General features: G+C 42.0%; 1 protein-coding gene across 3 annotated transcripts; it reads right to left on the bottom strand.

Moving 5' to 3' along the window:
• Nucleotides 1-831: 831 nt before the first annotated feature.
• On the bottom strand, nucleotides 832-22,941 carry LOC131229777 (uncharacterized). 3 transcript variants are annotated; one of them, XM_058225790.1, is made up of 3 exons: nucleotides 22,814-22,941; nucleotides 19,910-20,403; nucleotides 832-2,346 (listed from the first exon to the last, which is right to left on the bottom strand). In XM_058225790.1, exons 1-3 carry the CDS (start codon nucleotides 22,878-22,880, stop codon nucleotides 1,498-1,500), a joined length of 1,410 nt encoding a protein of 469 aa, XP_058081773.1. In that variant the 5' UTR covers nucleotides 22,881-22,941; the 3' UTR covers nucleotides 832-1,497. The 3 variants fall into 3 exon arrangements, with proteins under 3 accessions (XP_058081773.1, XP_058081775.1, XP_058081774.1); XM_058225792.1 differs by having other exon boundaries at nucleotides 19,910-20,485; XM_058225791.1 differs by having other exon boundaries at nucleotides 19,910-20,506.
• Between the last annotated feature and the right edge of the window lie 426 nt (nucleotides 22,942-23,367).

Genomic DNA, 23,367 nt, shown 5'->3' on the forward strand with positions numbered 1-23,367 from the left:
GAACTTAACCAGCCAGCTCGACTCGATTTGGTCAGCAGCTCGGGCAAGTTCTAGCTGAGTTCAAGCCTCTGAGGCATTTTCTCAAACACATATAGCACATCTTCAAATTTTAATATAATGCAAAATAGTAATAGCAGCATATGGGGCAGGCAACATCAAAATCATGATTTGAGGGTAGGTTTATAATATGAAGTTTGTTTTTTTTGTAGTGATTTGTTTCATATCCGTTCCTTCCTTACTACTAGCTAATCCCGTGGAGAATGTATGCACACGAAACAGCACTTCATTGAGTCATTTCATCAAACACTTGGCGAGCAACATTAATATCAAAATAACCAAGTCACCAAGTCGATTGGAGTTGAGGTTCAATCCAAGTTGAGTTGAGCTCGGGCAAGCTCAAACTCGGCCCACCCGAGCTCGACTCGGCCCGAAGTTTTTTCAAGCTCAAAAAATCAGCTGGACTCAGCTCGTAGTTTCAAACGGAGTCAAATCAGCTTTTTTGAGTCGAGTCAAGCGAGCTAACCGAGCTAACTCGGTTCGTGTGCAGCTCTTGTGTCCATGTGGCAAGGGGCATGCAAATCAGGACATCCCATCTAGTAAGGACTACTTTGGACGGCCCATAGTTCAAAAACTACCCTCATGGTACAATCCTCATCACTCTTTCAGTGGCTTCAAACTGACAATCCAAAATAAATGATTGTCCAGTCGATCACCCAGTAGGACCCACTGGATGAACGCTCCTGATTCACACACCTTCCCTGCCACACCATATCACATCACGGTCCCAAAATTCAAATCACATGATAATCAAATATAAGGTCACTCAATTGCTAATCCAGTCACCAAAGGTAAAGATGACATTAAATCAACTGTTCCAAGTTATCATAACGCAAAAATCCTCCATCTGGCCAAAGAGTGTTAAACAATCCTCCCAATGACATGGATGATCTTCACCCCTCTTTTTATGGATATGTAAACAAGACCACCTCAGATGAAGGGTTATGAAGGCAAGGGAGATGGAGATACTACAAAACTACAACATCAGAATGCAGAATGCAGACACACCCACCCAAAGAGACTGCACATATAATACACATACACACTGTCATCAGAAGTGAATGCTATGAGGTTTGATAATACGCCCACAGGCACCTCTACATGTGGCCACACGCCCCGCGCGTGTGGGACCAACCGCCAAGCTTTACAAACAGGCGTGGACCACTGTGTAGATGAGCTGGCCCAAGGATCAGGCCGGTCCGCTTACTCAATGGGCCATGTGCACTCATTGGCCAGTTGCAACTTTTAAACTACATATCATTTACGTACCTGCGTGACCCACCTGGCGAATCTACTGTGGGGCCAGCTCACATTTGAATGGCTCAGAGATCTCCCACACGTACAGTGCATGTGTGGCGGCGAGTAGAGATGCATGTAGGCTAGCCAAAGCTCAATGCTCTAAGCAATCAGATGGGCCTTAAAATGGCCAAACTCCGGGTTTTAGGCTCTTTTCCATCCATCTGGTAGCCTCCACTTTCTGTGCCAGTAAATGGACACTCTAGACCACAATGGGAACCCAAAATTGTACTCCAGCGGCTCATCAGCTGCGCCGCCAACGGTCAACGGCAACCATACATATCTTGAGTCCCTCAGCTCCGCTGGGTTCCACCGATCTGCCATAAATATGAAAGAATCAGGAATCCCCGGCAGCGGCACCACGAACGTGCTCTGTGAAAAGAATGTCGTTGCTCTGAAGACCTTGTTCCCCCCTATACAAGGATTCCCCATCGTCTCCCATGGCCCCATGATTGACTCTGCCGCATGGGCCAATGCCTCATTTGGGGCCCACCCCGTGCACCCTGAAGTGATCATGTAATAAGTCCCTTGGTGCTTGAAAATGGCAGGGGCCTCCCGATGTTGCCCCACCAAAATCCTCTTCATAACATGAGTAACATCAAGATAATCGTCCGTGAGTGGGCCAATGTGGAGTTCGCTATTGTCCTCGGAAGAATAGATGAGGTAGGCCTTGCCGTCGTCATCTTTGAAGACAGTCATGTCCCTACTGTCGAACCCATGCGGGCGTTGGCTGTAGAGATACTTGAACGGCCCCGTGGGTGAATCGCTGACAGCTACCCCTGCAGAGGCTTTTGTGTAGTTAACATCGTCAATGTGCATCCACATTACGTATTGGTTTGTCCTGTCGTTGTGGATCACCTTAGGCCTCTCGAGCACATTGGACTTGTACAGGTCGTGGGTGACGTTCGTCTCCTCCCCTGACAGCACGATACCCTCATGAAACCACGTCCACAGGTCCTTGGAAGAATAGCAACTAACACCAATAATGTCAACCTGGGGCAAGAAGAGCAGCATTCATCAGTCAAAATGTACAGATATTGGTCGCGTTTGGATGCTCTATCGAATTAGATTGCAACTATAAGTTCAGATGAAGCAGAAATGACCAAATTGCAGTTGGCTTAGTATTTATGTCGACAGTTATACGTTACTTTTCAAGTCAGACGGAGATGACTCACCATTTCCTCTCTATCACACTAATTATTGTGATTCAATTGAATTCATAGAGCATCCAAACGCTTCCAATTTCCAAGGGTCGATATGTTTTGGATGGAGAGAATCCAAGATGTGGACATGGAAAATCCCTAACGAATCATACTCGGCAAATGGAAAAAACACTTATAAAATCAATGCATGCTAGAGGACAACGATGCAACACGCCCATCAGGGGAAGCTTGGAGTTACAAGAGTCCCCCAAAGATTTTTATTTTATTAAGCCCTCATTCTTTTCTCTTCATTTTCTAAGAGATGAGTTTATTGTGCAGATAGCTCACTTTAGCCTCTTTCAACTACCATATGATCAGCAGCTGAGATTTTAGGAGTGATGAAATATACCTACTTGGGACACAAGGGGTTTACACAATAAGAACATATTTATTGTGACGACATTTATAGCGGTAATCCAATTAAAATATTTTTACTATATTTTCAGCCTCGAGCATACTTCGAAAAAATAAAAATAAAAATAAAAATAAACAGTCTTGAGTTTTCTAAATTGCCGCGATGATTAAAAAAAGGGGACCACTAAAGGACAATTGCATTAAACAACCGAAGCGAACAGCACATGGTAGCAATGGACCGGGATAGGACAGGACTGGGGTTGGCCCTAGTCCCTTGACCCCGGACCTTGGACCTAATCAGGCTAAAAATCCGTTGGCCCTGGCTGTACAAGGCAGGACTATGCCAGGGCTGGCCCTGGAAGGAAAAGAGTGAAATGATCTAAGGTTTGAACTAGTCCAATCTAAGAACTTTTGAGGATATAAGCTGAGCGATCCTAAAAATTTAATAGAGGCGTGCTTCTGAAAAATGGTATCCAAGAACTTTCTTTACAAAAGCATTGATCAGATATAAAATGGATTGATGCAGCCTTCACCCCAATGTATCAAACCTTTCATACCGCTAGACAAAAATAGTTGTAGCTAATGAACTAAAATCTTTGTAAGGAACTATGACCTGTAATTTCATCCCAGTGCTAATGAACTAAAATCTTCGTAAGGAAACCTGTAATTTCATCCTTGCATTCATGATATCCTGAGGTAACCGCAATTTACAGTTTTACACCTGCCCTGCTTCAATGGGATAAAGCATTTCAATTCCCAAAAATGGAAAATGGGTCTATGCTTCGGTCCCCAGGATTGAAAATAGGTGTGTATGAAGAGGTGCTATACAACGATCCGACCAGAGGTTGTCCAGTACATTCAGGGTTTCAGTTTGTACGAGGGCAAGTGGGGACAACGGTTCATTGATCCAAACGGTTGATAGTATGGGCTCCACAGCAATGGCTTATGCACCAAAAATAACCCCCAGATTGAAAGAATCCCAAATTTCCAATAAGTTGTTAGCATATAGAAGGTTAAGAAAGAAAATACAGCAACAGTTTGCAAGAAAGGCCAAATACTGTAGATAGGATCTTACAATCACATGACCCATCCATGGCAAGGATCTTTTTTTTTTTTTTTTTGAAGACACAGGGTGTCCCCACCTCATTTTTGAAGTAAGACTAATCCCAGCAGATACAGGCAATGACCCACAACCACGAGGATCTTTGTGTCAATCATTTGCACAACTGAACCATGCGACCACTTGTACAAACTCAAAATCCAAATGATTCTACACAACACTTCAGCCCAATCATTGTCTATTACCTCGTGTATAAAATAGCACAATTCTGTGCTATTTCAGTTCCCAAAATAGAAAATTGGTGAATGCACATCGATCAGGGGGTTGTAAATATCAGCTTACTATATTAATTCAGGAAATAACATGAAACTAATTCAAAAGAGGAAATTTATATATCAAGTCATGTTTTTCTCATGTGTACAAGCCTAGGTTTAGAAGACAAGTGTGTGTGTGTGTGTGTGCGCGCGCGTGCGCGCATGTCTATACATACATACATACGTACATACATATATGTGTGTGCGCGTGCGTGCGTGTGTGTGTGTGGTACTATGAGGTCGAGCTCTGTGGGCCCACCATGATGTGTGATGGACATCTAGGTCCCCTCTAAGTTGTGGGATGTCCAACACATTCAGGGTTTTGGAATGGCCTAAAAATTGGTGTCACATCCAAGAGGGACACACAATGGTTGGGCTAACATAGTGGAAACCCTCGGGGCCGTTGATTTGCCTCTCACTTTGCTATGGCCCACCAAATTTTTGGATCAGGCCGAAAAGTTTGCCATGAGGGTTTCATGAGGTGATCATCTGATGTAAGACAATTAACCATTTGCTCTAAAAGCTCGAACTGATAAAGCATGGCGAATCAATCCATTTATCTCATAACGAATGCCCTACATCTCAAGGGTTAGGACCTCGGTCGACCCCCCTCGTGGGCCCCACTTCACATGGGTTCTGCTTCACACGAGCCACCCGCCTCATAGGGGTCGCCCACCCCGGGTGTGCCCCTGCATCCCATAGGTCACCCCACTCGAGCTTGGTGTGAAAATGACCCTACATTAATCACACCCGGTGAGGAGTCTCGAACATAAGCATTAATCACTTCTGGTGAGGAGTCTCGAACACAAGATATCCCGCTCTGATACCACTTTAACACAGGACAATTAACCATTTGCTCTAAAAACTCAAACCGATAGAGCATGGCGAATCAATCCCTTTAGCTCATAGCCCAAGCCCCACATCTTATGAGTTAGGACCTCGGCCGAACCCCCCTTGTAGGCCCCACTTCACATGGGTTCTGCTTCACACGAGCCACCCGCCTTGTACGGGCCGCCCACCCCAAGTGTGCCCCTACATCCCATAAGCCACCCCACTAGAGCCCAGTGTGAAAATGCCTATGCATTATCATCTTGTGTGTGTGTGTGTAGAGAGAGAGAGAGAGAGAGAGAGATGCTCACCTGCGCACCTTCTTAAGTGAGAACTCATGCATACCTTTCCACACGTGTCATGGGTATACAATCCGAACGGTCTACATGATGCGGCACCCCATGAAATCTCCAAGGCCCAAATTTTAGCCTAATCCAAAACTCTATTGGACCATAGCAAAGGAAGAGGCAAATCAATGGAGGATTACTATTTCTGTTTGTTATGGTCCACCAAAGTTTTAGACCAATCTAAAATTTAGACCATGAGGGTTTCATGGGGTGCCGCATCACGTGGACTATTCGGATTTTGTGCCCATGACATTGTGGAAAGGTGTGCATGAGTTCTCACCTAAGAAGGTGCACTGGTGAGCATCTCTCTCTCTCTCTCTCTCTCTCTCTCTCTCTCTCTCTCTGTGTGTGTGTAGGGAAACGATACTATGAGGTCCACCTCATGGGAACTTCCCATGAGGTCAAGTTGTGTGGGCCCCATCGAGATGTGTGTCGAATATCTACCCCATCAGTCAGATGCACCATTCCATGGTGAGCCACAAGCTTAAAAATCAAATCAATCCATGACTTGGGTGGGCCACACCACATACAACAGTTGAGAGGGGTTACCCTCCCATTTAAACATTCATAATCATTTATTGGGCCCACCGAGATGTGGTTCACAAATCCAGCCCATCCATTGTGTGTGTCCCACTTGGATGAGGGATCAAACCAAGTTTAAGCCGCATCCAAAACTCATGTGGGCCCCACCAAGTGATTTTATATGTTTTAGGCATGTCTTCACATTGTTTTAGATGGTATGGCCCACCTTAGTTCCGTATACAACTGATTTTTGGGATATCCCACAACTTAAAGGGGACCCATCAAATGCACGGTGTTGATGTTCAACACACATCACAGTGGGGGGTGTGTGTGTGTGTGTGTGTGTTTGTGTGTGTGTGTAACAATGCTCTCTCAAGAATCGGTTCTCATTGGAACTTCGTGAGAACTTTCGACACATTGTGGGCATAAAATCCGGACAGTTCACTAGATGAGTCACCTTATAAAACCCCTAGGGCTAACTTTTTGGCCTTATCCAAAAAACTGGTGAGCCGTAACAAAGTGAGAGGTAAATCAAAGGGCCAAGGGGTTTCCACTTTGCTATGGTCCACCAGATTTATGGATCAGGCCAAAAAAATTTCCCTTGGTGTCATGAGGTGACACATCCAGTGGACTATCCGAATTTTATGCCCACATCACATGCCGAAAGTTCTCACGAAGTTCCCATGAGAACCCTCTCTCTCTCTCTCTCTCTCTCTCTCTCTCTCTCTCTCTCTCTCTCGATATATATATATATATATATCAGTGTGTGTGTGTGTGTAAGATGTATCAGCAAAACAAACTGATACTCTCTTTTTTTTCCAACACGCACTCACACCACAAAGGGTGCTCGAACGCATGATCTCATGTTGAAACTCTTGTGAGTCTGTCACTAAGCCATAGGGTCACAGGCAAACAAATAGATACTCATGCATGCAAGGAATTCCAATTAACTAAGAAAATAGCATGATAATGAGAAGGACCACAAGGCTGAAATGGCTCCAACACATCTCTACTCAAGTAAAAGAAGCATCGAGCTGTGATGCTTTGGTGGGTCATTTCCAAATTGACCTAAATGCCTCATTAGCAAGTGGTCAACGTATCCTTCAATAAATCCAAGGAATAACAAAAAAAAAAAAAAAAAACACTTCCATCGTCAGTACCATGAAAAGACTTGATAGTTAGTGAAACTTTGGTGTAAACACTGTCCTTTCCGTATGCTAGTCCACTTCCAAGTGGATTTCCTTTCTCGAAGAACAAGATATATCTTTGCCAATAAAGAACATGTGTCACCCAATTTTAGGCCTATAGATAAAAAACTAGCCCCATCCGTAATTCAGGTGGGCCATACCAAGAGAAAGAGTTAGGAGGGGAACACCAACCCTTGATTTTTTACATGGTCCACCATGATGCGTACGTAGAGCTGTACACGAGCAGGCTAAGCTCGGGTACTCGACTCGGAATACTCGACTCGTCTGAGTTAGAGCCGAGTACGAGCGGGTTTCTAAGACTCGTTTAGATTACGAATCTAGAGGTACTCGACTCATGTGCTCGACTCGGTACTCGACTCGTACCCGTATATATAAGCCCGCCCAAAAAAGAAACCCTACTCACCCAGTCACCCGTCATTTTCAAGCAGCGCCCGTTCGAAAACCTTCTTCCCTCCCAGCGGCCGTTCGAAAAAAAAAAAAAAAAACCCTCTCTCTCTCTCTCTCTCCCTTTCGCAGCGCCCGTCCGGCCATCCCTCTTCTTCTCTCTCTCTCCCTCTCTCTCTCTCTCTCGTCCGATGGTGCTAGACCCTGCGACCTGTCCGGTGCCCCTGTCCGGTGACGGAGCTCGTCCCTGCCAGGCTGCCACTCATCCGTCATCGCCCTGCCCTGCACGCAGCTGCCAGTCGTTCCTGCCCAGCTCACTCGGTGATGTGTGGGTTTGATTTTTTATTTTTAGAAATTGTTTAATATATGTTAATATAGAAGTTGTTTAATATAGTTTTGGGATTAACCTGATATTTGTGTTTTCCCTAAATATTCATTTCACTATGGTCCTATGGATTCCCTAGAGGGGGTGGCTAACAATGAAGTGTGAACTGACAGTGGGTGTACTAATGGGCTAACCAGAAAAAATATAATAATAATAATAATAATCCCAAATCCCAAGTATTGTCCCTGTACCAATGTCGGCGCAGACAGATGGTTATGAAGTCGATGCTGGAAAAGCTTTGTAGGCATCATGTTTATGCATGTGATTTATCCACACCATCCATCTATTTTGCCAGCTCAATTTAGAACAGTTTAAATTTTTGGTGGATGACACTGCAGGAGAAGAGTGGTAATTAAAAACTTTTTGAAACCCAAAACGAATTTAGATTAGGTTAACATTTGTATTTTCACTTCATCTACTTATTGTGGTGTGGTCAATGGAGATTTGGATATTCTTCATTTTTTGACTAACGCCTTAAAATGTGCTGGTAAAATAAAACACACTAGCAGGTTGATTGCTTGGAAAGCCTCTAACATGAATTGAGAAGCTAGGTGAGGCAGTGTGATGTTTGTGGGAAATCCACACTTTCCATCCATTGATCATGTTAGGACAAACAAAAAAAATGATGCAAATCCAGAATCCAAGTGGGCTGCATGATAGAGGATTGAACTTCCATTGTTGAAATATCAAGTGTTTCACTCAGCCATAACATCATATGACTTCCCAATGCATACTAGTATAAACATTGATCGTGAGAGGGTGGTAATCGGAATCGCTAGACACATGTGAGAGGATGAACACCTTTTGAAACTTGGTGGGCCCCTCTGACATGTCGGATGGGCCAATTAATATAGAAATTGTTAATATGTTTATATATGTTAATATGTTGAAATTCTTAATATGTTAATATATGTTAATATGTTAAAATTGTTAATATATGTTAATATACGTTAATATAGAAATTGTTAATATAGAAATATGTTACTATAGAAATATGTTAATATAAAAATTATTAATATATTAATCATTGTCCTCTACTATTCAAGTCACATGCCCTAATAGCTATGTTTTCCATGTTTCTTAATTTACTTTATAAATGACAGTTTACTTGTTACTTTGTTAGTGTTGAATGCTACCACTTTAAGATGTCTTTGATTTTTCATTTGACATTTTGTTATTAGTTAGCTAGATGATGAATGTCAATTTCAGCATGCTCCTTTGTTTGCATAGATATGAATTATTAGTATTGTTCTAGTTAGTAGACTTGTATTATAGGATAATCAGTTGCCCATTTGAGGATTTCTATGTTGTCAGACATAGATTTAGTGTGTTCTTGGATGCATAAAAATTCTCAAATTGTCCCTTTTTGGATAGTTCAGGGTTAGATAGATTGTAATGTCTTCATTTATTTTTAATTTAAATGCATATGCCTGTTCTGGTTTCGTCTTTCCTTTTTCTTTCTGGATATATTTTATGTATTTATTTCCGTCGTCAAATGTTCACACTTTGTGTTGATGATTGACATGAGAATTGAATACAAGATTAATATATTCTGGAGAGATAAGGGGAAATGCTGCCGGAATTTCGGCGTAGCATTTAAAATGAAAAATGAAGGCATTACAATCTATCCAACCTTGAATGAGTGACTGATTTAGACAGTTAAGTAAGTATACCCGTCTAGCGGTCTAGGCGTCTAGCCCTCTAGGTATAGCCGTATAACATATCGAAAACTTTATTTTATAGATGACTAGTCAAGATGAAAGCCCAAATACCCCTGGAATGAGTGCATCCGCCACATCTCCTCTAATCGTAGAGGAAGACATAGACACGTCATCTGCATGCAAAGGGAAGAAGAAGAGATCAGAAATGTGGGATGATTTCGAAAATGTGATAGTTAACGGTGTACAGAAGATAAAGTGTAATCACTGCAAAGGGTTATTCAGCAAGATTCCAGGATAATCTACGACACATCTAATTAGACATTTGAAGACGTGTCCTAAGAGACCAAGACTACCTCCTCCTGGCCAACAGTTACTGTCATTTACTAAGTCAGAAGGGGACGACTCCCAAGGCGTAGTGTCCACTCATAAGTTTGACAAAGAAAAGTTGTATGAGTGGTATGCTAGATTATTGATTCTGGAAGAAAAACCTTTCAAAATGATAGAAAGTAAAGGGTTTAGGGCTTTCTGTCAATTCCTTAACCCTCGGGCCGAGAATGTCTCCCGCGTCACAGTGCAAAGAGAGTGCATGAAGATGTACGCAAAGGAGAAGATGAAATTGAAAGAAGTTTTGGCTTCAGTGTCCAGAATAGCTTTGACGTCTGATTTATGGATAGCGTCCAATCAAAGAAAATGATACATTTCATTAACTGCTCACTTTGTCGAAAAGGATTGGAAACTATGCAAGAGAATTTTGAACTTCCGTAATCTTCCTCCTCCACATACTGGTTTACTTATTTTAGATTGCATGTACAGTTGTCTAGAAGGCTGGGGCATTGAAAAGAAAATTTCAGCAATAACTTTACACAATGCTTCAGTAACTGACAGTGTCGTTTCATACTTACGTAACCAGTTCAGGGCTACAGGAAATTTATTTTTTGAAGGGAAAATATTCCTGGTCAGATGTTGTACCCATATTATAAATTTGATTGTACAAGAAGGGCCGAAAGAAATTGACAACACTATAGAGAGCATAAGAGAAAGTGTGAAATATATAAGGGGGTCGCCATCGAGACTGAGTGTATGGAATGACATCATCCAACGTTTGAATGTGCCATCTAAAAAAGCATTGAAGTTGGATGTCTGTACACGTTGGAACTCGACCTATGAAATGTTAGATACGGCAATGGAATTACAGCTTGCATTTCCTGAATATGCGGCGCGTGACAGAACGTATTCTTGGTTGTCGAGCACAGACGATTGGGCCAAAGCACAACAAGTTCGCACATTTCTCAAAGTTTTCTACGAGTGCACGAAGATTTTTTCTGGGAATCAGTATTCAACCGTGAATCTGTTTCTTCCGTCTCTTTGGAAGATTAAGGATGCTCTACAGAAAAATGTCAGTGCGGGTCCAGATTTTATACGCCAAATGACAGTTGGTATGAAGACGAAGTTCGATAAATACTGGGACGAATGTCATCTGTTGATGTCCTTGGCAGTTGTTCTTGATCCTCGTTTTAATATGGGGTTGGTTAGCTTTATTTTCATAAAGCTTTATCCTACTGAAAGAGCGGCAGCAGAAATATCTAAGGTTCGTCAAGCCCTTGAAGATTTGTACAAATCGTATGTTAATACTTTACCTGCAACGGGTGTTGAAGAAAGTAGAGATGCGGATATTTTTGTACCTGGTAATCCGGATGTGCTAAATGAATACATATCATACTTGGTACAAGCACGAATGGGAGTTGATACTAAGGAATCAGAGCCAGAAATGTACCTCAAGGAGCCAATCGTAGTGCGATCCGAATTTGATGTGTTGGAATGGTGGAAGATGAGGGTTAGTGAATCAAAATACCCTACATTATCTGTGATAGCACGGGACATTATCAATACCAATTTCAACAGTGGCATCAGAATCCGCATTCAGCACAGGGAGCAAGGTTGTGAGCAAGTATCGAAGCTCACTTTCGCCAGATACAGTTGAAGCGTTGATTTGTACGCAAGATTGGTTGCGCCCAATATGGGGAGGAGATATGAATGATGATGATGATGAAGGGGATATTGAGATTCATGACGAGTCTCTACCTGCAGATCAGTAACTACTTTCGGTTTTTCAATTCTTTTTGGTTGAAAGTTGAATGATCTGTAATATTATTTCACTGCAACTGCAAACATGAAAGTGTTGGTCCTTTTGTAATGTGGTTTGGAAGACTTTGAATCTTTGATATTTATTTATATATGCCTGTTCATTTGCTTTTATTTTTGAATTTTGATACATCTATATTGCTTTCTTTGGTTCCTATATCAAGTTCAAATTATTTATCAATATTCAGATTTTTTTATATTAAAAATTAAGTGTAGATATGTCATCATCTGACCCATCGACAAACATTTGGGACTACGCTTCCCTGGTTGAATCACCACCAAGGTCTAGAAAAACAAAGATTAAGTATGGTTTGTGTGGCGCAAAGTTTGTGAACAAGACTAATCGCTTTCGCTTACACTTGTCATGTCGAGGTGGTGATGCAAAACCATGCCCCAATGCCCCTAAGGATGTCCAAATTCTTTTTCAAGCACTGTTAGATTCGAATAGAAAATCTTCTACTCCATCCAAACCTTCTGCTTCTGGATCTAGTACACGAATGACATCCACAAAAGATGCAGAGGAGGATGCCAGATTAAAAGCTTTGGAGGAAGAACAATTCCAACTCGCCTTAAAACGCAGTATGAAAGATGTTTCTAGACTTCAGCGATATTCGAGTCAAAGACAACACGATGTTGAAGCAGGGTCGAGTTACTCGAGTACGACAAACAAGAAGAAGAAAAAGAGTAACAAATTCAAATTCCTAACCCGTCTCGATGAATTTTATAAGGCATTGGGTACTACATACAATTCTTCACATAAAGCAAGTTTGAAAAATCTAGTTCAAAGTGTAAAAGAGCACGATGGAAATATCTCTTCGCCTTCTGACTCAGAGGAAGTGAACCAATTTGTATATGAAAAAATAGATAGCAGTTCCGATGGATCAGATGACAATACAGGAAGGCACTCCTCTTATGGAGGTTATTAGTTATAAATTGTCATTTTGAAAAATGTAATGTAAATATGTTAATGTAATTATCGAAGTTTTTTAATCATAAATTATGTGCATTTTATATATTTTATTGTTTCGTTTAACTTCAAATTCCAATTGACAATCGAATTGAAATTCAAATGAATCTCAATTTATAACTCGAACTTGGCTCAAAGCTCGAACTCGTTGCTCGAAAACCATGCTCGAATTGGGCTCAAATTCAGACTCGGACTCGAACTCGCCTCGAAAACTCGGACTCGACTCGACTCTATTTCTGCTCGTACTCGAACTCGCCTCGAAAACTCAGACTCGACTCGACTCATTTTCTACTCGTACTCGGGCGAGTAGAGTACGAGCAGGGAGTCCATGCTCATTGGCCGAGTAGAGCCAAGTACGAGCAGGACTCGGGCGTTAAGAGCCGAGTACGAGTAGGGCGATACTCGGCTCAGCTCGACTCGTGTACAGCTCTATGCGTACGTGAAATCCACTCTGACAATTACATGTGTCATCTCAAGTTAGGCCCAGGGCAAAAAGATCAGGCTAACATATGATTCAAGTGTGTCACACCAAAGGAAATAGTTGGAGAGAGGAGTCCACCGTTGATTTTTTTACAGAAGCCCAACATGATGATTTTGTGAAAGTCACTCGAACTATTAGATGCCACACTAAAATTTAGGCCTGGGGCCGAAAAATCAAGCCCATTCCTAATTCTGGTGGGCCACACCAAGGGAAATAATTTGGAGGGTGAGTGTTGCCCTGTAGGCTGGTTTTCGAGCCCTAGACTTAAAATTGCGTCACACGCCTGGTGGTCAGAGCGGATTTCGAAAAAAGATCACGGTAGAACCCAACCCATCTGTCCAACCCCTTTGCTTGCAATAGAAGCCATTTACGGTCTCTCTCTCTCTCTCTCTCTCTCTCCACACACACACGCACACGCACACAAGACGTATCAACAAACAAATTGATACACATGCATGCAAGGAACTCCAATTAACTAAGAAAATAACATGATAATGAGAAGGACCGCAAGGCTGAAATGGCGACAACACATCTCTGCTCAAGTAATACAAGCATCTGGTTGTGATGCTTTGGTGGGTCATTTCCTAAGTGACCATAAATGCCTCATTACAAAGTGGTCAACATATCCTTCAATAAATCCAAGGAATTGAAAAAAAAAAAAAAAAAACTTCCATAGCCAATACCATGAAAAGAAAAGACTTGAAAGTTGGGGAAACTTTAGTGCAGACATTGTCCTTTCCAGATGCTAGTCCATGTCTAAGTGGATTTCCCTTCTCAGAGAATAAGATATATCTTTATCAATAAAGAACATGAGTGTGTTTCTACGCAAGCGACCATTTGTGTCTCTCCCACCCATGACGAAAGGTCAATTGAGAATCTTGAGATCTTGTTGGTCTTAACTGCACAACAAAAGACAAGAAGCTTTTGAATATTTGCTTCATGAGTTCAAAGGACAAGGAATCCATGGGTAACCTTTTAATCTGTTCTAGGATGGTGCGAGGAATGTGGCATCATTTCTTTTGACGTTCACTCATATATTGGATCTTGAATCCAAAGATAGGTGAGTTGGTTGGCAGGCACATTCCTTTCAAGGAAGATGAGGATGCCCAAATTTATGATCACATTGATGGTGGAGCCCACTAGTATATTGTAGTGCCTAAAACTCCAGTGTAAGCTAAAGAGGGAATCAAAGGTACATTGTAGTGCACATTAAACTGCAACCCTACTTTTTTTCTTTTTGTAAAGGTTTCAACCTCACTATTTTGTAATAGAGAAGAATGAGGACAATATTTGTCATATACTCGTGTTTTCAAGTACATGATAGTTGCTGTTAATGCTGAGATTTGGTTAACCTTGCTAGCCCGTAGTGTACCTGCAAAGCTAGACCGCAAAGGGGGCCCTAATTGTAACTGGGGACCCTTCGATGCCTAGTTAGAATAAGCACTCTGGGTCTAGTCGAATTAGGGTTTTTGTGCATATCTTCTATCGTATGTAGGGTTCTTATTTATAATCTCCTGATGCTCCTTACGTATATGGCAATGAGTCTGTCATTCAGTCGCGTATCACGCAGGAGATCTTTCCAAAGATATACGACGCCATTCTCGGCATGATTCTCGCTGAAAATCTCGTGGAGGTAATCCTCCCGGTGGTCGGTATCCGAGGAGGTCGTGGTCAATAACTGATGTTGACCTCTAAGTCGAGTTGGTTGAGGTCCTATAGACCGAGCTTAAATGTTGATCGTGATCGGGACATATCTTCAAGGTTGGGTCGATACTTATAGTCGTTCCTTGATCGCGATAGTGAAATGTTAAATAAGTGATTGAGGTTATTGTTAATGGTTGGTGCTCGAGTTGGTTGCGGAGGTCATGCTTGGTAGTCGAAACCAAGCTCTTACCCGACCTCCTCTTCCGAGGTACCCGCCTTCTGTTTTCTATCTCATTCTGGTTGTTTGGTCAATCCAATTTTATCCATAACAGTAGCCCCCCTTTTCATAAGCTCAGGAAGTAAACGGATTCGGATTGATACCTGAGTGCAAGGGCCTCACACATAGGAGGTTGGGACCACATGTCAATATGGCAAAAGAGGGAAAGGCAATGAGCGCAGGAATTGAGGAGGATCCAACAATGATATCGATGAGTCATACGAGGAGGCATGTGTGGAGTGGCGCTTTTTCATCTTTAAACAAGTGGCAAGATGACACCTATCTCGGCCTCGGTAGTCGGGTCTGTCTGCGAACCCCTAATCGCCACGTGGATGGAGGCGTGCGCTGTAGCGCTTCTTCGGATTGCGGCATTGAATGCGAGCAATCAATGTTGTAGCCGAGGAGGCTATAAATAAGGGGAGAAATGTCATAGACTCACTTCATTTGCTCTTACTTGCCTCTGTTACTCTCTTTGGCTACCGGACTAGGCGATTTCCGATAAGTCGGAAATCCTTTCATTTCCTATTTCTCCGGCCAGTCTTTCCTTCTTCAACCATCTTTTTCCTTCTCTTTTTTCTGGTCGGAATGTCAGACGGTTCCGACAAGTTATCTGTATCTGGGGTGTTTCACAGGGAGTCCATCCCAAAAAGTGTACACTCCCAGTTGGGTGCCCCATCTGAGGTATCATCTCCAGTGCCGGAAGGCCAGGAGAAGACGGTAGTGTTTATCCCGGTGAGGTTGGTAGCTCAGTCTGCCGCGGGGCCGTCTCTAGACGTCGGCCCCTTCGGGTCAAGGTTGCAGGATGCCAACCTAATCCGGATTAGGTCGAAGTTCCATATCCCCGAGTCTGTGGTACTCCGAGGTCCTAAACTTGGGAAGTTCCAGGTCTGCCTCACGAGGGCGAGGTGGCTATATACGTTATGGCCCTCCAATGTGGCCTTCGGCTCCCTCCGCACCCTATTGTACTGGAGGTCACCTACAGCTTGAGGTTGGCTCCAGGCCAGCTAATCCCGAACGCTTGGAGGACCCTGTTCAGGACCTTCATCATGTGGCATCAGTTTGAGCAAGCCGAACTGTCTGCGGATGAGTTCCTCTACTTATACAAAGCGAAGGCCAGCCCTAATCATCGGGGTTGGTACTATTTCTCCGCTTGGGCGAACAAAGGGCAAGCCCTCATCACCGACAACCCTTACTCCAACAAGGGCTAGAAGAACAAATGGTTCTTCGTGTCAGGGGAGTGGGAGGCCCCAACGACTGAGGTGGGTAGGTTGCACTCTCGGGTCCCTACTAAATTTGTATATCCAGGTAGCTCAGAAGAGGAGGTCGAGTAAGAGCTCGATCTCGACTACCGAGCACGACCTCCGCAACCATCTCGAGCACCAACCATCAGCGATGGCCTCAGTCGCTTATTCAACATTTCGCTATCGCAACCAATGAACGACTATAAGTACTAACCCAACCTTGAAGATATGCCCCGACCACGATCAACAATTAAGCTCGATCTATGGGACCTTAGCCAACTCGACTTAGAGGTCGGCATCAATTGTCAACCACGACCTCCTCGGATACTGACCATCAGGAGATCTCCTCCATGTACAGGAGGATTACTTCCCCGAGATCTTCACCGAGAATCACACCGAGGATAGCGCCATATATCCCCAAAAAGATCCCTTGCGTGATACGCGACTGAATGGCAGACTCATTGCCATATACATAAGGAGCATCAAGAGACTATAAATAAGAACCCTATCTACGGTAGAAAGTATGCACAAAAACCCTAATTCGACCCGAAGTGTTTATTTTAACTAGGAATCAAAGGGTCCCCCGACTACAACCAGGGCCCCCTTTGTTGTCTGGTTTTACAAGTACACTACAAGCTAGCAAGGTTAACCAAATCTCAACATCAACATAGCAAGGTTAACTAAATCTCAGCATCAACAGTTGCTAATCCACCAACCAAAGTTGTAATTTCACATATTTGTTCAGATTATGCATCTAGAAGTGAAATTAAATCGCCTTTTCCTAGGTAAGAACTTCTGAATATTTTCTTCATGTATTCAGAGAACATGTTGGATCTGCATTTGGACTAAATCCTTGTTTGAATCCTTGAGTCTAATAGGACCAAAACAAACTAGTTTCGCCCCCATCTATTTAGCCTCAAAAGACACCTCTTATATCGTCGGGACCCATATTACCAATTGAGATCCCGTCAAGCTTCCATTATTCTGATTGGTGGTTTTTCCAGTTAAGCAATGCTATTTCTCTATTTCTTTTTGAGGACCTCCTCTCACCGCCAACTTCCTACTATCATTACTATCTAGAAAGCTTACCACCCAAAACTTTTTCTATAAATTAGTGAGAGGATAATAATTTCCTTAATCATCTCCATTGATCACACTTGATCTCCAAAAGTACAGAACTTTGTTATTTCCAACTCCTCACATTATGGTAGTTTACTCCAAAGAAATCCATCCCTAATGTGAAAGGGACCACTCAACCAACCACCAAATAGTTCCTTTGCCTTTGCTGGAAATACCCAATGAACTACAGAAAGTTTTAAACTAGAACGCTTTGCCATGCAATGCAATTGAGTTCCACTTGTATGATCTTCAAGCATTCATTTTTACTCTTTATCACTACATGTTTCTGCAAAAAAATATTAAAAGAAACATAATCCTTTAGTTGAGCTTCGATTTTGAAGACTGTTTGGTGAGCTAAAGATAAAGAATCCAAGATTTCTCAGAAACAACACGGACTACAAAGTGTTGAAAAGTTCTTACAATATCCATGCAAACGAGGTGCTAAAGAAACACATCTCTCTCCTAATTTTTCTTCGAGAATCTTTATAGCCAAAATGAACTGAACTAACCAAATAAGGACACTGTCATGTATCTGTACAAAATGTTCCAGACATTTCAACCGAAAGAGAATGAAATTGAGAACAAAAGCATTCATCTTTTCTATGCACAGAATGTTTCTAGAAGCAATGCTTAGTGGCACTTTCAACCATTTAGGTTCACAATTTGAGCTTTGTATTTTAATATTTCAGTAGCGAGGGAGCTTTTAAATTTTCTTAGCAGCGAATGTTTAGGCTTTTGATTCTTGGGACATCTATTGTTCACTACACTTGTAATACTCAGTTTCCGGATTTTGAAAAATAAACTTTCCTCATAGAGAGAAAACTCAGGGCAAACCTCACCATGATGAAAATAATACTGACAACATGAGGTCTACTTCACCAGATTTAAATGACATTAGTTGGAGGACAATCAAACAGGTAGAAAATAGATTCACCAAGGACATGAATAACAATCACCATTGTGACATCATTGCCACACTATCACCCGTCGATTCAGCAAACTCGAGAGTATTGTTAATAAATATGTGGCAAATAGGGTGCATGCTGCAGGATGGTTATCTAGTTTGTGTTTTGGTAGTTAGATGTTTGTGGTATGCCACTTTATTCTTACATTTAGGCAGTGGACTGCAGATGCCCATTTTGAATTACTTGCCCCACTATTCAAGCTTGTTGATGCAATCACACCCTGATCCATGGCTGAAGTGGTAGACTGAGTGAAAGATACCTCGTTTCAACACTGAGGTCTTGGTATCGATTCCCTAGTGGGGGTGGCTAACCATGGAGTGTGTACTGACAGTGGGGTGTGTACTAACAAGCTAACCCAAAAAAAAAAAAAAAAATGCAATCAAATGCATGCCAGGAAAGAGATCAATGGTGGGGCGCACTTGATCACACATTTGGAGCGTGTGGACCCCAAAGGACTATCTAAATTGATACATTTCAGCCAAGTTCCAAGTGCATCATAGGAACTACAAAAATAGGTTCTTTCCCTTTCATAATTTCAATCTTGGTTTCTTTCTTAGGTTGTTGTTCTTGATTCCATTGGCCTCCTATATGAGACTGCTTTACTTGTCATATGCGTGTTTAAGACAGGCACATGATGACCATGCCCAGCTAACCATAACGTTATTAATCAAATCATTTCATGATTCCCGACATGCATTGCCCCTTTCTCAATCTTATGGAAATGCACTTTGAAGATCTTCAAAGTGGCTCTTCCTCCAATTTTATTCACTTCTAGTTCCTACCCAAATACGTTCAAGGATATTGAGTACTGACTGGCCCCCACATCAGTAAGCAATAAAAAGATTCTAAAGCCATCAAAACCTCCATAAGGCCATGAAAAAAAGGAGTATGTTCTATGATCAGAATAATAAACATAAGTGAGACAGAATTAGGGCACAGGTGGCATTAAGATGCAAGCTATAAGTCTAAAACCAGACATGGTCCAGCATAAGATGATTGCATGTAACTTCTTACTTTTTGCAAGAGCAGCTATGAAAACAGTGATGAGCTTTGCTGAGCCCAAATGCACCTCTATGCAAGGCCACATGGCCAAGTTGGCATATGTGTCGGACGCCTTTTACCTCAGGTATGCCCCACCATGTGGATGACTGGAAAAACATGGGCCAAGTCAAGTCACCATGCGAGCAACACATGTACTGGAACAATGGACGGTTGAAAAAATAGCCTACAGTAAATATTCAATATATGCACCTGCCTGCCTGATACATGGACAGGCCTGATTCTTGGCCCAGATTGTCTACCCTGTGAGACACCCGATCCACCATGTCTGGGCAATGGGCAAGCTTGTGAAGAGCCACATGCAGTCTCAGCAAAAGCTCTCAATGATATATCACAGTATATAAAGAATTCTGGAAATGGAAATGGCATTTGAATTTGGTAAAAGTAAATCCCAACCCGTGCTGCTCCTTTTTTGTGAGCGTGGTAAGTGGGCCCGTCCTTGTTTTCTCCATACCAGTAGTACGTCTCTGTCCTCTCATCATACAGAATCCCTCCTCCGTGGGCTTGAATATGATTCCCCTCAGTGTCCAACCACTGCTTACCCGGGTAGAAATACATGCTATCATTACCTGCTGACCTTGTGGGGCCAAAAGCAGTCCTATGATCGGGGAAGAACAGCAATCTGATCTGAGAAGAATCATCAAGGAATTCATCGATCAGGGAGGGTTTCCTCCCTCCTCTCCGTTTTGCAGCACGTGGGGACCGCTTGCCTCGAGGCTGGAGCTGGAAATTCTCCTCCTCAATCTCTTCAAGTTCTCTGGTCAGCGGAAAATGATTCAAGCGCACTTGGGTCTCTCCCTTGTCCTGGTGGCGCGCAAGGGAGTAGAAATGAATCATGAGAATGCACCCTACCAAGCTCCACACTATAGCAGACAATGAGCATCTGCTTCCTGCATTGCAACGGAAAGCAGATGATTTCCTGGGTTTGTTCCTCATCCTCATTTTCTCCCTCTTTTTATCTCCAAGATAATGCTGCAGTAAAGAAAATGTAACCTATATAGATACAATCGAATCCCATCAAAGTTATGTCCCTATTAACCTACATTTTAAATAAATAGAAGGAAAAAAAAAAAAACATGACTGTTGTCTCAAAATGCAAAATTTGCATTTACCACATGGTGTTAGGAATTAGGATGCAGATCCACTAAGGAAAATTTTTATTCTCATCATAATATAAGGCATTGTTTAGTTACGGAAACAACGAGGTAGGGCTGTCAACAGGTTGGGTTCAGGACAGGTCCTAGAGTTCCCAACCCAGTCTAATTGGATCCAGGTCATGCTTGGGTCTGGTCTCTTTTTTAGGACCATACTCAGAACAGATTGGGTTTTAGATACCATCGGGTCTTTGGAACTTGGTTTCAAGTCAGGTTCAGGTTAGGTCCGTGTCAAATCAGGGCATTCGCATGGTCAGTTCACTTGAATGGATGGATTAGATCAGGGTTCCAACCCATGGCTCAGTGGTAAGACAGAGTGAGTTTCAACACTGAGGTCGTGGGTTCGAGTGCCCATGTGGGGTGTGTGTGTGTGCCAAAAAAAAAAGGATGGATAAGATCACACATGCATGCCAAATTGACACATGCAAGGTGTTAGGGATTGACAAACATCATTCCATTGCTAGAATAATTAGTATATATTTGAGATATATAATATAAGTATTAAAATTAACTAGACCAGACCAAATTTTAATCCAGTCCAGGATGGTGAACCCAGACTACAATTGCATGAAGCAGCAACAAATTCAGATGCAGGAGCGAGTAAGCATCAGTTCTTTTTCTTTTCTTTTCTTTTTTTCTTTTTCTTTTTTGGAAGGGCAGGAAGAATCAGTTTCAAAATGTTTTTAAAAAAAGCGTAAAAGGGTACGAAGTGGGAGCAGGAACCTGAAGCGTGATTAGAGAGGCAGTGCCACCTAGTTAGAAGGATCCTACAACTAATGCCCAGATGCAAACCAACCCGACCACACCTGTTTTTTAACAAGGTCCAAAATGGCGGACTGGAACCCAACATAATTGTAAATGGTCCAAGAAATTGGACTGGAACCCATTAAATCAAGTTGGGTCCATCAGGTATCCATTGACAGCCCTACAACCAGGTATTTCTGCAGTTTCTCTTGTCAATTTTTAACCACAGGGAAGACATTGTTGGGTTGCTTTTTTCTGACAAATACTGCAATATTTGCAATATATGGTGAAATGCATAAACACCATGGTATTCTGCCTCCACTTCACACAATACCCAAGACCCACATCTAGTCAGAAGAACGGTTTCATATCACAAAAGACGAAGGAATTCCGCCTTTTCCAGCATTTATCAGGTCACCCAAATGCAATGCAAACCCAATTGCAGTTTTACCACAGTGCAAGCATCTTCCAAAGAGCTTGTAAAACAAAAGAATAAGCCCGTCGCGGTATATTTCTGTACGAACATGTGCATGACATTTGAGCTGAAACTGATTGCCACATGCGCACTACATTTAAGCTGAAACTGATTGCCAATGGTAGCACAACAAACCAAAATCGGCCTACCATATCACACAACGTAGAATCAATAATGACCCAAATGCAATTGAATGAGAAGGAATTCCCATCCTTTCTTAAAAATCACCAAAGTTTGGAATTGGGTTTCAAGGAATTCCCATGGAGATACAATACACTCCATTCAATTCACAAAATCAGAAACCCAAAACTCTAAAGCCAAAAACTCTCATTCCACAGATTGACTGGCATCAAAGAATGCCCATTTTCCTCGTGGAGAAATCAAGCCACCCGAAAAGAAAATAGAAATGAAAGAATGAATTATACTTGTGTGTGTGTGTGTGTGTGTGTGTGTGTATGTGTGTGTGTAATTGTCCATTAGTATGTGTTTGTGCATGTTAGGGATCCAAAGAAGAAACCATCAACATCAAAGGAAAAAAACAAAAACCAACAAAAAAAAAAAAAAAAAATCATTTTTCCAGAAACACCATGCAGATCTCAGATCAATAAGAGAAACTCCAAAATCATTCTCACGCACATGAAATCAAAATCTAGCCTTCCAATTAAACACCTTTAGAATCCAGATCACAGATCATATAAACAACAAAAACAATGCATACCCATTTAATAAAAAAACCAAAATTAAATGATGGATACCCATTAAGAGAATAAAACAAAACAAACCCATGAAAGAAAATAAAAATAAAATCAAGACAGGCTGCAATGCATATAGACTCCACCATCATGTCCAAAATAAAGAAACCCATAAAATAAAACATACAAAAATAACAAAGAAGAAGAAGAAAGAAAGAAAGAAAGAAAGAAAGACCTGATAAGATCCTGATCAAGAGTGGGACATTTGAAGACATGGGTATTGATGGCATCCTATCCACCATTAGCTAGAACTGAGTGGCCACAGGAAATCCAAGCTCTCAGCTGACCTCTCTCTCTCTCTCTCTAAACATAGAGCATCACATGATTTTCATTAATTTTCTCTTTTTCTTATTATTTAAGCCTTTCTGACCACTTGCTGACACACACTCTCTCTCTCTCTCTCTCTCTCTCTCTGGTTTTGTTGAGGCGTGCCTGTTGTGAGAGGGTGGGGAATGATGCAATGATCAATGATAAATCTATAGGGTGGAGGTTTGTTCATTCAATGCATCGGTGGACGACTTAAAAGAGAAGTGATAAGATACATCAGATGTATAATTAGTTACGATACATCCACTTTTTCCCGCCACCTTGTTGCATATGTATAATAACATGTCCGTACAAATGGTGGGACGCACCATGATGATTATCTTGTATGAAAATTTGGCCGATATGCATATAGATTGGGGCACGGCATCAATATCAATGGAAGCCGATGGCATGACTTGGTGT

The sequence above is a fragment of the Magnolia sinica genome, chromosome 16, assembly GCF_029962835.1.
Source record: "Magnolia sinica isolate HGM2019 chromosome 16, MsV1, whole genome shotgun sequence".
Lineage (NCBI taxonomy): Eukaryota > Viridiplantae > Streptophyta > Magnoliopsida > Magnoliales > Magnoliaceae > Magnolia > Magnolia sinica.